Source organism: Hetaerina americana, unplaced genomic scaffold (genome assembly GCF_022747635.1).
Source record: "Hetaerina americana unplaced genomic scaffold, ioHetAmer1.1.p SCAF_1, whole genome shotgun sequence".
Classification (NCBI taxonomy): domain Eukaryota; kingdom Metazoa; phylum Arthropoda; class Insecta; order Odonata; family Calopterygidae; genus Hetaerina; species Hetaerina americana.
Window position 1 is genome coordinate 58,613,087 of NW_027286069.1, and position 16,048 is coordinate 58,629,134.

The window sequence follows — 16,048 nt, forward strand, 5'->3', positions numbered from 1 at the left end:
TATAAAAAAAATTCTTATGAAGAGTAAAATATGGTTCGATTAGGGAAAATGAATTAAGAAACTAGCACCAAAAATTGCTCAAAATACTAAATTAAAAGAAATAAATGGAAAATTTTTTAACTACCATTTAGGCACCAAAAGAGTATGCTCCTTAATGCCTAATCAGTTCGGACACAGCTTAAGCACTGGTCAATTTTTGAATGAATGAAATGTTATGGGCATTTTGATTTGCACAAGTGAGCTCATTAGTTAAGCTGTTTGTTTGAGCAAATGAATGTTTGCATAGTCAATTTTTATCAATGTTATGTCAGCAAATAAAATTTTGAGCTGAAAATATGACACGACAACATTCATCATCGGGTAAGAAGTTTTTAAATGAGTAATTACAAGTTAAAAATTAATGCTAAAAAGACAAAAATTTAAATTCTTTAAGTCTTTACATACACAGATTACATTCTCAGACAATTCCAAGATGTCATACCTAACTTATAACCAATTACACAATTTGTTTGTGACATGAAACTAGTGTAATCACTAAGATAGGCGGTAAAATATGAGCATACATATTTACAATATGGCAATGCAAGCTATGAAAATCCTGAAGGTCATGAACATATAATATTATCAATAGTTTTCCATTTATTATCCTTACATAAATGTCAGCAAATACCCACATTGATGGCAATGATATCCTGAAAAGCCATAAGAATCTACTAATATGAGATTATTAAATCGACATCCATAATAATGAAATTCAACAGAGCATACGAGCCATTTTGTTAGAACTGTCAGCTTTTGTTATATTGATTCCACTGTATTAGCTAACACCTATAATTTTTTAGTATAGTATAGCCATCATTGCGATTAATTTATGTCCAAGGAATCAGAGTATCAATCAGGCAGTTATTCATAATAATTAATCATTCATTTTTATGACTTTGCAGCATTTTGATGCATCCATTTTCCTGTAAATTCAATGACCTATTATTTAAAATTTTGTTTTAATTTATCTTTACATTTGCTGACAATTTCTTACAGGCCAGCAGATGCTTTGTCCTATATTTATAGTCATATTTCTGGCAAAAAAATTACCTACCATCTACAATGCCAAACAGAATGACAATAAATATGGACATGGAAAACTTCTATTAATATGTAAACAAACTGCAGGACTAACAAACTTGCATGAGCAATTTAGATATTGGTCTGTTGCATTTAAATCATTCAGATCCTATCCATTGCTTGAGATTTTTGTAAATACCCCATATAGATTAGAACTCTTCTCTAATTAGATACTCCTCAAATGTCACCATCAGCTGTCCAGAAATGACTTAAAATTAAATCCATAAACATTAAAAGAGAACACTGAGTTTGCCAAGTCGCTAACCTTTTTTATGAGGAAATTTAAACCCAAAGGCAGTTGGGAGTTTTTTTCTAAACATTGAATAATCCTCTCTGTCCACAACATTTAGGAATGCACATTATGCCAAGTGTATTCAGCAGGAATGAGGAAATGGAAAATTCCTATTTTATATCCTCCAAATAAATTATACATCAACTATTTCTTTAAATATTCACTTAGGATTCATATTCAAACACTGGCAACCAATCTATATATGGCTCCTCTGCTTAGTGAGTAATACCAGAGATACTTTGTTGTCCTATGAAACACATCTAAACAAATCATTACTTATAATGCCTACACATGGCACCCACTATAGCTCTTCAATATTATGAGTGATTCTATAACTGTTAAAACATGGATATTGTATCAGTATTTTAAAGCCAATGCATTCCAGCCATTCAGCTTCTGGCACCATCAGTAAAGTATCAGTCTTGTATTTGCAAACATGCATGGTTTATAAATTTGGACATCATAGGACGTCCTTTTCCATAGGGTTTTATTTCAGTCAGTTTGGGCATTTTCATTTTTAGTGCACTGATTTAGATTTAAAATCTGTGTCACACATATACATACAGGCTGAAACATAGTCAAAACATTTTTTTTTTTAAAGTATCACTCACCTAGAGTATTTCCTGAGATACTACCAAAACCACAAATGCAGTACATTGGAACTGATAGAGCCCCTTTTATACTCCCTAATTTAATATCAGCTGAACCCTTCTGACCTCTGGAATTTTCTTTTTGATGAAACTCAGAAAGATGTATCTTCATAGCTTTAGAGCAGCAGGTAGTGTAACGGCACTGTGTACAACTCAGGTTGGTCCTTAAAATAAGATAAATCTCTTATGTATGGTTTTGTCTTTTGAAGCAAAAAAACATTTCATACACCATGAAAGCACAATGAACCTCTGATTGTCTATTTAAAGCATATTGCTATTATCCCAAGCTGAGAAAAATATCACAAAACATTAAAATTTATAATGAATCAATTAGCTCATAAAATTGATTTGTAAATAAAAGAACATTAATTCTATTCCAATATTGTAGATCAAAGCAATTGAAGTATCACAAGTTGAATATCTGGCATTGAATCCATGCATGTAAACATTCACTTGCACTTTTCATAAGATTAAAATAAAATAGTTCTTTGGGAATCAATAATAAAAATTGGTTATATTCTCAGTTTTACTTAATTAGGTCAACCAATTACTAACATATTTTTTTCTAATGGGTTTATAAAGGGGATATGCAAGTGTATTTATACATCATACTCAGATTCCATGGAAACCACTTCTGTGCTTAACAAGTAATGACTTACCTGTTATCATTGATCTTTGCATTTAATTATTACATTAAAATATGGCTTTTGAGTGGAAACAGGCAATTTATGTTAGCATATTAAACACATTATTTACTTATTTCTGGTCATCACAACATGCAAATGTAAATCAATCCATTTTGAAACAACTGCAATACTTTACTCACATAAAATGCCTTTCATGATAAATGCCATCATTACATTCATAGCATTTTAAATGTAAAGCTCTTTCATTCTTCTTGATCTTAATTTCTCCTTGTGGCAATCCAAATAGAGGAGAAAATTCAACCCCTGAAAATTTACTTTTGTACATCTTAAGCTTTACATTTGATCCAGTAGTCATTCCAGAGGAGCGACTAGCGGTAGTGGAGCTAGTTGAGGGCGTATCAAGTGGTTTCTTGACTATAGTTATGGATGGTACTGCAGGCATAGTCACAGGCTCGGGTACATACATCACGATGCTTTCGCCTTTGAATTGTAACCTTGTAAGACCTAAAAGATACATAAAGTCATTTGATATCATCAATGAAGATGCATTTTTTAGAAAAAAGTAAAACTAAAATGCTGATTAGGATAACATCAACAAAACATTAAGGACATGCGTGTAATAAGAGAGGAGTAACTTTTTAAAAAAGTTGCAATGAACACACTTTCTCCTCGTGCAGCCTTAGAGTACAGAGTTGATTTCTTATGATCTACATCAAATTTGTAATTTAAGTGAAAATATATTATCTTGCCACTGATACCACATTCACATCAATTATTTCACAAGGCCTGCTTTGGGCCGAGTAGTCTTGAGTATGAAATTAACCCCCACTGTATATGCACAACATGTTTTAAACTCAAAACAAATCATATTTTTTATTATTTGTAACTATATTGAGAATAGATCTATACATAGGTCTATTCTCAGGCAACATAAAAATGTGGCTACAATGGCATTAAAATTAAGCAGCATGAGGATATTATCATTATCATCCTTTGATTGTCAAGTTAAATGAAATTTACTTTCAATTACCTAGATAAAATGATATACAACTCATGACCACAGTTAATTTGAAGAGAATTCAACATGGAAGATGAGGTTCAAAAACTCAACAACATTCATTTAAATGTTTGTATTGCAGCAACACTAACACTAAGGGGTCACTCACTGAAATGCACAGGTATGCAAGACATTTCACGGTGGAAAATTGTTCACCTTCAACAAAATCCTAGCCAGGGTAAATAATTTTTCCATGAAGAAATTCCTTGCATTAACTAATAGCACATGCTCAAACAATCAAAAGGATCTTGTTAACTGTACCATCATTTCATCTTTGCCATGTGAATACTATAGAAACATAAAGGTATTCGCTGATTTCCAAGTGCTTCTCTTAGTGCATAACCATCCATTAATTAAATAATAATATTATTACTAGTAATGATAAAAAAAACCCAAATAATCCATTGGGCTCTAAAATAAACATACCTGGTTTTCCCTTGCATGAGCCATGGTCACGATCTAAGTGTTCCAGTACATTTCCTTTAGTGGCAAATCTCAATATACATTTGTCACATTTTATTGTTGGAGACTGAATAACATGTTTCTAAATAAAAAAATAATTTGACATTAATCCCTGGTAGTAGCTATTAATATCAAAATATTAAACATTAAAAAATGAGGTTAAAGTTAGATGATAATTAACAACCATCAGCTCTTTCAAAAGCTCATAATGAGAAATAAAAGGAACTCTTAAATACTCACTATCTTTAAGGTTAAAAAAGATGTTACTTCACAATTAAATTAATAAAAAAGTTGAGAATTCAAAACTGCTAAGTAATTCAATACAGGAATTTTTTAGACCAATAGTATTTAGTGATGGGATAAAACATTGTTATCATAGCACATTGTGATGCAATCAGTTTCATTATACACGTCTAAGAAATTGAATATAATTTACATTAAAAGGAATTCTAAACTTATAAAAAACTTTCACTTTTTGATAAATAACTTCACCAAGTGAACATCATAATGCTTGGAATTTGCCTTCACTGATGCCATAGTGATAGGATTTAAGTCATGTATAAGGCTTGGTGATGCAATTGAACCTTATTAAAATATACAAAAACTTCACAGAACATTATTTAGAATGACGAGAGAAGACACTTTGTTTTCCACAAAGAATTTTTTTTTTAAGACATAGGTTTTGTTACAGAGAAACATCTTCAGGCACCTGAAGATGTTACGCTTTAACAAAACCTATGTCGTAATAAAAAGAATTCTAAGTGGAAAAGCAAAGTGTCTTCTTTCATCATGAATGATTTATACCATGTTACGCCTGAAACTGTGTCAATCATTTATAATGCTTGATAGCTTCGGAATGTCCAGCTTTGGTAAATTCTTTCTTTTCAGTAGAAGTTTCCTGACAGATTTCACATAATTTCTTTAAAACACATTGCAAGAGATAAGGAAATTCCAAATCAAACTACAAAATTCATGATTAAGTTTGGCTTTTTCAGATGCAACATTCAAGCCTTTTAAGTAAAATGTAACGCAAGTTGCTTGAAAGATATGTGTCTTATTATTTTGGCACTAAAAATTGAATTTCATTGTAATACAAATTTTACGGTTAAAAAAACTTCCATAATTAAAAAAAATCTTTACAAGCCTAAATACAAAAGAAAATTAACACAAAACCTTAATAAACAACAACTGATAGTTCCACAGGTCTACTAACAAAGCCTCCACAGAGGAGGAATAGGACGAGGAATAAAAAGGATAATGACACAAAGAGGATGTTCAAAATTAAGGTAGAAAGAAAGACATCTAATGTATGAAGAAGATGGTAAAATTGTTAGAATGATGGCTTGACTGGTTGCTCCACATCTTTGAATTTCAAGCATGCTTAATGAAACAAACTAGAGATAGCTCAAATAGGCATCATGATGTCCCAGTGGTATATGAGCAAACAGGTAAATCAACTGAACAACATTTATAAATAAACTTCCTCATATTGCAGACCTTGGTTTAACTGTGACTCAAGATTTCATGAAGAACTGAAATTTGAGAACTGACATAAGGATTGGAAATAGTAATTTAAAAAGAAACACAAGACCATTTTATAAATCCCTTAAATTTAGTAGGTACAGTGGAACCTTGCTTAACGAGCACCTTGAATGGTAAGTGTCTCCTTCGACATTAGCAATTTATTTACTTGCGTACCAATATCGGAAACTTTGCTTAGGGTGGAAGAACTACTCAAGGATTCCACCATTGCCCAAAATATCTCTGACGAATTGGTCCCCCTCATCAAAATGACAGTTAACCAGAATTATTTTAGTTTCAACCACACCCTTTACAGCCAAACGGATGGGTTAGCTATGGGTTCCCCACTGCCCCCTTCCTAGCCGAAGTCTTCCTCAATTCTGTAGAAGAACATCTTTTTAATGCTGACAATCAGCATAACAAAAACGTGGGCTATTGGTTTCGTTACGTTGACGATATACTATGCCTATGGACCGGAACCAACCGACAGTTAGACTCCTTCCTTAATTTCCTAAACACTCTTCATCGGAATATCTCCTTCTCCATGGAAAAAGACGTCAACGGCACCATCAACTTCCTCGACTTGACAATCACAATTAGGGATAATAGACACGAATTTGCAATTTATAGGAAACCCACATATACAGACCATATAATTTCTAATGATTCCTCACACCACTTTTATCACAAACACGCAGCCCTCCACTCCATGATCCACCGCCTCCTACACATCCCCCTTTCCCCCAAAAACTTCAAAATTGAACTCGTGAATATCACTAATATAGCTACCAACAATGGTTTCAACCCCAAACTAGTTGACACATTACTACGGAAAAAACAAAAAGCATTTTCGTATCACAGCCCGCAGTATCTAAAGATTTTAAGTGGTGCTCGATCCCGTTTCTGGGAGATCTTTCATATAGGATTTCCAACTGCCTACCCACCTCACTCAAAGCAGCCTTCTACCCACCCATAACCCTCTCCAAACTTCTAGCCAATGGAAAAGACACCCAGGATAGCCTTCTCAAATCAGGCATTTATAAACTGAAATGCGAGGATTGCAACAGCGTTTATGTCGGTCAGACCGGCAAGAATATCAAGTTACGAGTCAAGGAACACGCTAGGTGTCACAAAAATCAGAATAACAACTCTCTCTTCGCCAAGCACTTACTAGAATTCAAACACAGCAGTGACTTTGTCCCAGAGATATTACACACACTCCCAAAAGGATTAAAAATGGACGCTCTCGAGCAATTAGAGATTAGAAGGCACTTGGTAAACCCCAACACGACACTTTGTAATGAGCAATTGTTCCCATACCCCTCCCCACTCCTCTTAGAAAAACTAGCCTGGAAATGGTCAAAACAATCCATCAACGCACCTGCGAGCCCCCACCCCTCTCAAATCCTTCCAACCCTCCCCGCCCCCACTCTGTCCTGAGGGTATATATGCTTGCTCTGTCTGTTTTGCAAATTTGTACCAGATGATGCCACAAGTCGGTGAAACGCTTTGTACCGTATAATAAAATCTGTGGAAAAGTAAGTCTTTCTTTCTTTTTAGTAATGGATATTAAATACTTCCACGAAGTGAAGCCTGAAACAATAGAATATAAAAAGATCAATAATTACAATGAAAAATGTAAATTTCGTATTTACACTGAAACAAAATAATTTACATTAAATCGTCTTATATACTTACCTATGAGATAATATTTAAGCATGTTATACCAAAATCGATGTATTGAAAGACCATGCTATCCTTTTTAGTACCTGCTCGTTGGACTTCCGCAAAACTTATCAACGAGCGCAAAGAAATTTAATATATGATGTAAAAATACAGTAGAAGTTTCATACTGAAATAACACCAGTATTAATACAAGAAAACTGTTTCCTTTCGATTCTATCTTTTGTTTTATGGCACGGATTTGACTTAGAGTGGGGAAGAAACACCAAGGAAGACATTCTTTCCCTCCCCTCCCCCCGACCGCCTGACTGTTGGTGAGTAAACATTCATCGCTTTCCCATGAAAAAGATGCATATTTAGAAATAAATCGGGAAAAGGAAGCCTGTTAAGTGTGAAAATGCAACAATTACATAGGATAACGAAGAAATTCTCATGTGGGAACGAACACATATCTCAAACCCATAGGAAAAAAGTGGGTGATACAATTAACGATTAATAGCGTTTCCTTCGTGATCACAATTTAGGAGAGCAGCCAGCAATTTTGTCACCCCATACTATGAATTAATGAAGGGGCCGCTAAAAGCCTAGATACGAATTGCGATTATGTGACTGCATGACAATTGAATTAATGATATCAAACATTGACCCTGTACCCTAAGCCAACGCATCCCAATACGATTAACTGTGATTATATAGTATGCCTAATTATATAAATATAGCCATAGTTAAAAAGGGTAATAAACATTATCAAGTCTCTGTGTCATTTGATTTACATAAACGATTAAAACATGTTTAGCGGCGATTAATACTTTTTATGTGGTTTGGATAATATTTCTCAAAAAATATTTTCAAATCGCAGGTGAAAAGAGATTTTAATGTGTACAAAGGATTGTTTTATTAGCCAGCGGCATTTAGAAACTGAATATTCTGTTGATGAAACTGTGCTGGGAATTAAAATCATTTGATGACTCCCTAATTTAAAGAGAATTGAGGGAAGCACCAAGAAAAACTCACAACGCTAGCCTCAAAGCTTCCATTAAACGCTTCAAATTAATTTTGTCAGGCCTTGAATAACTTCAAACGCGCTGAGTTAATATGTTAATTTATTATTATTATTCAACTAACCGTATATAAAATTCAGCACACAATGATAAAATTTTAGGCTCTAAAATAATCCGATTCAATCTCGCTTGACAATAAGTCGTTACGTTTTCCAATTTACAGCGTAGTAATTGGTGAACTCAGCCGCTATATTTAATTATGAATCGGCCGCTATGTTTAAAGCCATTTTGGTGCTTTTCAGAAAAATGGTTCCAGAGAATTATCAGCAACTATTAATTATACCATGTAAATATCTTTTAAGCTTGACGACAATTTGCAGGGGGTAACCCCTTATTGTTGAATAGTGGCGAAGGTTTTTTGATGGCCAAATGGACTTATCATTATATTTAAGGACCAATTAACGTAATTTCAACCTGAAATTCTAGGCTGTAATGAATAAACGAAAATTATTTTAAAAAATTACAGTGAATCATCTACTATTTCGTTCCGAAATATAGGAAACAATACTATGATAAAAATGATATCAAATTTTATAAAATAGAGAAGCATAGGTGTACATATTTGCAGCCAATCATGGTTTTATATAATTGGCTACTTATATAGCTTTCCAAAAAGAATATCACCAGCATTCAAAAAAGGTAGCACAAAACAAAATTTGCCTCCTTAAAAAACTGAGAAAAATACTATTTCATTTTCCAATAACATTTAATTTTACATTGAATCTTTGAGAAAGTAAGGCTAAAATTTGAGCAAGATAAAAATATTCACCTAATATAAAAGGGGACTAAACCCAAATCTCCCTCATAGCATTTCCTATACCTGCGTTTTTGCTCATCTCTGGTCTAATAGATGAACATAATTCATACAAAATATAAAAAATAATATACCTGTATGTGCTGAAAAAATAGGAAAACATTATGCATCGCAAGCTTTCCTCTTCCTGAAAGGGTGACAACCTGAAGGCAAAATGGGCACTGCAATTTGCGACTTCCATCATGAAGCTGGAATAGAATGCCATTTAAATTAAGATAAATGCCTAGAATGTCAACTTCTCATGTCAAAAAAATCCAAAGTGTTAAATACATTAACTAATAATAATTAATATTAACAATAATAATACTTGATTATAATTGTTATATATTATGATATCAAAACATTTTTGTGGTGTTTTACTGGGTATAGTTACATCTGTTCATACCTCATGAAAATGATCCACAACATCTCGGTGCATAGATGATCGATAACCACACACTTTGCATGAATATGGCAGCTCTAACTCCACATGCAAAGTGTGCATGTGTTCAATGAGTTTCACTGTGCTGAAGAACTCTATGTTGCAAATTCGACATGCCAATTGACCTTTTTTGACAATATGAGCCTGGAGAGAAGGATAATTGAAATATATTAATGCACAAGCTACTGAAACTAATAAATAGTTATGCTACTGAAAAATACGCAAAGAACTAAATCACAACGGCAAAAGTTAATAAGGCATAAAGGCCATGAAAATAAAGATTCTAAGCCATGTTGACACTTCAGTCAATACATTATTACATATCAGACATAAACACTATAAACACAGTAATCAATCCTAAGGTCAGCTTGGTATGTGATGGTTGAGTTCACATATCAAGGCATGGGGGCCAGATTCTTCCTCAGTTCTGGCAATGGTTTCTCAGGATGAACTGGTACCCAAAAAGTCACAGAGTTTGAGTGGAGCAAAGGGTGCCCATAGCGACTTGCCCAGGAATCAAACCCGGGCCCTCAGGTCAGTAGTCCAACGCTCTACCCCTGGACTACCGCCTACCCCAAATCAGAGATATAACCAAGTAAAAATCAAATCATGAAGTGCCATGGTGATGTATGAGATATATGCAATGGTGATATCGTATGTAACCTGAAAGTAATATTTTAATGGAACCCAAATGCTGAAAAAAATATATTTTTGAGATGATGTGCTCTTTCATAATAACCAGCCTCCAGTGGTAATCCTATATCATTCATTTCTAACGAAATAATATTTTATACGTATCACAAAAAAATGCAAAAAAATTCTCTAGAGATGATATCCATTAGTCAGCAGCTGATTGACTCCATTTAGAGTATTCACCTATATATGCTTCAATAAAATCAAATGGAATTCAAGTACCATTTGCCAAATTAATTTGCAACTCCACAGAATATTATTTGTAATATTCTTGAATATTTTAGCAACAATAACAAATTATGCAAGTGAATATACATAGCCTGTGAAAAATATATCCCAACTTGATTTTTCTCATGCACACTAGGGATGCTAGGGCAGTGCCATGGTATTCAGTGGAAAAAGTCAGCTTAATCTTATTTGCGAAATAGCATCATGTACATCTACCAAGTAAAAATTGGCACGTTAGATGTTGGACATATATATACAATCATTAAGTATTGGTACAAACTGTAGTGTCAAATTACAATTAAAATCTACTGGCCACTGATGAGTGTAATGCTTAGGTCTTACTATTGCCAAGTTAATGCATAGTTAAATCACAGGGGAAAAAATGTATTAGATGCATTGCTTGTAGTAAGGAGAGATTCTAGATGTACACAGAAATTTTGGCCATCATGGTCAGCACATCTATGGCTCCTGCAATAAGTTAATTTTAAAGCTCTTCTCTTAAATGCAATGTAGTCTCTCAAATGAGGCATAATGTTCTGAAGCCATGGTAGCCTTACAAAAAAGGCATTCTCACTCCAAAAAAAGGCCCCTTAAGACTATGTAAGCCTCCCTTCCCATTCCCCTATTCCATAAACATGCTATACTAACACTTTCCTGATTATACATATTAAATTACATCTTATCAAAATAAACCAACTTTTTTCCACCAATCAGCAAAAGCATTTTACTACACCTGCAATTTCATGCTAACTACTGCTCTGTCTCCTGAGGGCAGAGAGACCCTCACAATACATATCCAATGTATACAATAATATCCTTCTGATATAAAATAAATTACATTACTCCCAAACATCAAGAAACATTTAAAATGCTTTTTTCTAAGAAAAATATATTATAGCATCCCTGAGTTTTCAAAAACAGCTCTAACTACTAATGATTTTTAAAGATTAATACCCAGATATGAGTAGGTTTGTTTCCTCTCATCTGAAAGACAGTGTAGATGTGTGTATATCGTTTACTCTGTATTCCTTCAAATATTTTGTTAATTTAAATGTTAATTTGTAGCCAACTGAAATAAAAACTATAATTATTATAATAAGCCATACTATTTGGATCAGAATTCCATTGTGATGCACATAAGACAAACTCAAATATATTGTAAGACAAAATAAATATTTTTATTTTAATTATTCTAAAATCACTTTTGAACTTAAATTTAATAAATTATTTCATAAATGAGTTAATTAAAAAAGTGAATGGTGATTATGTGAACAAAAATATGCAGATAAGGCTAATTATAGGGACAGTGACTGATGGTGATTCTCTAATTTTTCTTTAGTTAAAATGCTTCCAACAAATTTTTGCAAAAATATACATAAATCTAAGGAACACTCCACAAAATAAAAAATAATAATAATTTAGTCCATCTGAAAACCATAGTTAAGGAGGTTTAAAACACTAGCTCATGCAGAATATAAGAAATTTTTTAGGCATACATACATCTTTGATGTGGCTTTCTAAAATGTAGGGGGTGACAAAGGTGCGAAGGCAGTAATTACAAACAGGAGTATCATCAGCTGCATCAAGATTTCCCTTATTCTGAGTGTGCTTCATGAGATGTCTCATGAACTGCAGATTGTTGTGGAACGTTCGTCGACAAACGCAACACTATTGAAATTAATGACAATGAAAACATATATTAAATTATTAGCATTATTAACAAGTAACAAGAAATTATCACATGAAATTAATATTTATATTCATTACACCCTTTGAAATTATTACGTCGCAAAGTGTGCTCCAAATATGTCAAATAAATTGTTTGTAGGATGGAAGAAATAAAATGGATAAAAAGGAAAACAAATGAAGAAGTACTAAGAATGCCAGAGAAGGAGAGAATTGAGTTGGAAGAACTCCCATAAGGCAGGAAAGATAGATGCAATGCAGTTTCATTAGCAATGGAATGTTCACGGCTGAGACAGAGGGAGAACTGCTAGGAGGCAGGCTAGGTGAGGGGAAGACCAGGGTAGGTATGTTGAAAAGAATGAAAGGGGTCAAGAGATATGCTGAATTGAAGAGCAATTTATTGCAGTGAGGGGGGACTGGTTGTGTCTAGTTGAACAAGACTAAGAACTGCAAAAATTATCAGTCATGTGTTCATTCAAAACCTACCTTAAATTGTATACTATCACTAAGGTAACAGTGGATAGATAATAGAATAGGAATATGAAAGACAAAAATACATATGATAAGTCTATACATTAAAATATACCAGTGTGAATCCTTATGGGTAACACAAAATGCCTGCACTTTTCGGTAACTTTTTTTTAATAGTTTGTAACAACTGTATAACATGCACACTTTCATACTTTCTGCACCTATTGCTTAAAAATGCTAGTTTTCCACTAGACTATAGGATTGCCATTAAAGAATGGAAAATTTACATATTAGCAGGACTTATTGGAACATGAATGCAACTTTCAGAATATAAAAATCATTCGCTTAGACCAGATTAAGTAGGATCCCGGTCAAGGCAATGATTTTTACACTCTGAAATTATTGCATTGAAATACATATTAGCAGATGACTCTGTTTCAAGTCACGGCATTTCCCGCAGTTTCTTGGAATTACTGGAATATATACATATAAAAATAATTCAAGTTTGATTTTTATGAATAAATATACCCACCACATTTAAATGAAAATAATTTGACAACAGAAATTCTTGCTTGCCTTGGGAGCCCTATTCTTATATGGCCAAGCATTACAAAGACAAGTCATTCATTTTGCTTTTATTACAAATACCTGAAATTCAACAGGTGTGTTATTTCCAGTAGAAGCCTTCAACTCTGATTCCTCTTTCTCCAACTCCTCCTTTGAGCGACCTTTTATTCGACCATAATAATACTCTTGTAAAACAGTTTGCTGCCGTAGCTTTTTAGGGATTTCTACTGGTGAAGATGATGTAAGAACTTCTGGTTCAGCTGGTCGTTTACGGCTTCTCTTTTGTGGTGGTGGTGGTGTATCCACCTGAAATAATTTATAACATTTAATTCAAGAATATCATTGAATTATATAAAACAAGGTATCATCATTAAATAACATTATAATTTTTGCTTCTGGCTAATTTTCTACACACAAGGTCTATTACACTCTCCTATAATCCATTACCATTTCATGGACAATATCAATGATTTCTGGAGCAGTGACCTCAGCAAAATGCAAAATGACATTAAGAACTTTTAGGTTGTTCATTTCATCCCAGTTTATTTTTGAAATTTTTTTTCGACTTTTAAAATCCCAACCAACATTATTTCTAATCCACCTGGAACTTCATTAAGTGAAATTTGTTTTTCCCAGATATAGTCATTTTTACTTAGTTTTGGAGGTCTATTAAATACAGTTAGACTCTTACATTTTTTAACCACCAAGGATTTTTTCACAGATTTTATTCACATATACATATACGAGGGTCATCCGGAAAGTAGTACCCGTTCGTGCCGCATGAAGTGCTGACGACGCGAGTAGCCGCTGGACGAGGTCAGATAGCTTCAGTGGCTTGTCTGCCTTCTCTGAGCCAAGTTGCGTGACGCTAGCATTGCCTGTGTTGTTTCTGTGATTGTTTACAATGTTTAAAAAAATTGAGAACGCCACCAGTTGTGAAGTGAGGGCAGTGATTAAATTCCTCAATGCAAGAAACGTTCGCCCATGTGATATTCATCGCCAATTAAAGGAGGTGTATGGAGACAATGTAATGGACGAGTCGTCTGTTCGGCGGTGGTGTCGCAACTTCAACATGGGGAGGGGGAACACACACGACGATGAGCGTTCGGGGAGACCGTCTGTCATTACAGACCAACTGGTGAGCTCAGTTGACGAATTCGTGAGGAACGATCGGCGCGTCACAATTGATGACATCTGTGAGCATTTTCCCAATGTTTCTCGAACAATTGTTCATGAAATTGTTAAACACCATCTGCATTATGCAAAAATTTGTGCAAGATGGGTCCCTCGCGTATCTCAATGAGCTGGCGGCGAAGGACTATGCAGCAGGAATACAGAAACTTGTCACACGTTATGACAAATGCCTTAATTTGCTTGGAGATTATGTTGAGAAGTAGTTTAAAGTATCCTCTTTCAAATAAAATTTTTTATGTTTGTTAATATTTACTTTTGTGTCTTTATTTCACGAACGGGTACTACTTTCCGGATGACCCTCGTATATACACACACACACTTTTTTGATATATAAAGGAATACCTTCACCCTTTTCTTTAATGCAGTAAAAGAAAAATAATACCATATCCTTCCGTCTCAAAACATAAATTATTATCTAGACCTATGCTTATATATAGCAGACAAGTCTTCCAAAAATTTCTACTTCACACTGTCTGGATCCTAACTCATCCTAATTAATTTATTTCTAACTGGAATGAGGCAACAATGTTATACCTTTCAATGACATTTTTACAAATATTGTACTTCATATGTTTAATTCTTAATTATTAAGATGCTGAATCTTTATTCATTTAGAACACAATTTTTGTTCTTTACACATAAGAAACAAGACAAAATTACTACCCAGTCTTAATGCTAATGATATCCTGTTTAGTATACACAAATTTAATCATTAGTTATCATCTGATTCCAACAAAATTTCATTCAAAGACGGGTATATTAATACTATATTGCCACATACCGATAGATATTACTTTTTGTGGGTATAATTAATGAATGTCATTTCACTCAGTCACACACCTCAGGTTTTATGAGTTGCTCGGACTAAGAAAATTCCAACATTGTTTTCAGATTTTTCACAAAATATTGGGTTAACATTTTGAATGAAGAATAATCTGATACTAACTTATGTTGAAAATCAACTTTACGTGTCCATATACAATTCTTCTTAAGAATCTTTCAATGTTTAACCCTTTGAGTGAAAAGCATATTTATTTGATTTAGCATAAAAATTAACATGCTATTTTCTGAGAGTTGCGGAATTTATGATAATTCTATAAAACATTATTACATGGAGTAATTTGCCAAATATTTTACAAGTTACAGTAAACATACTATCCCTTGGTTAGCATTGTGCTTAAGAAACCAAACAAAAATCTATTATGGTAAAATCATCTTAGAAAAAAATTTCTTTCCTTGAAAAAGACTTCTGAAATATTTACCACCCACAAGGAGGATACCAATGCAAGCAGCACTCAGCATTCCCACATTAAAAACCCTTCATACCTTAACAATGGAACCAAAAATTCATTTATTTAAATAACTTAACTTTTCTATTGAAAATTCAATCACTGATTCACAATGATTAAGTATGGTATGACTGGAAAAATTCAATCAATGATTCATAATGATTAAGTACAGTATTACATGAAAAATAGT

The 16,048-nt window shown here is 33.4% G+C and overlaps 1 protein-coding gene across 1 annotated transcript in view; it reads right to left on the reverse strand.

The window, feature by feature from the left end:
* Positions 1–16,048, reverse strand: part of LOC139700044 (uncharacterized) — a 94,232-nt gene that overhangs the window by 35,319 nt on the left and 42,865 nt on the right. Inside the window, exons 15-21 of the mRNA XM_071598546.1 lie at positions 13,457–13,681; positions 12,152–12,319; positions 9,695–9,874; positions 9,384–9,497; positions 4,195–4,312; positions 2,891–3,215; positions 2,026–2,228 (exon numbers count right to left, since the gene is read on the reverse strand). Coding sequence (XP_071454647.1) covers positions 2,026–2,228; positions 2,891–3,215; positions 4,195–4,312; positions 9,384–9,497; positions 9,695–9,874; positions 12,152–12,319; positions 13,457–13,681 — 1,333 coding nt within the window. The remainder of the gene's footprint in view (positions 1–2,025; positions 2,229–2,890; positions 3,216–4,194; positions 4,313–9,383; positions 9,498–9,694; positions 9,875–12,151; positions 12,320–13,456; positions 13,682–16,048) is intronic.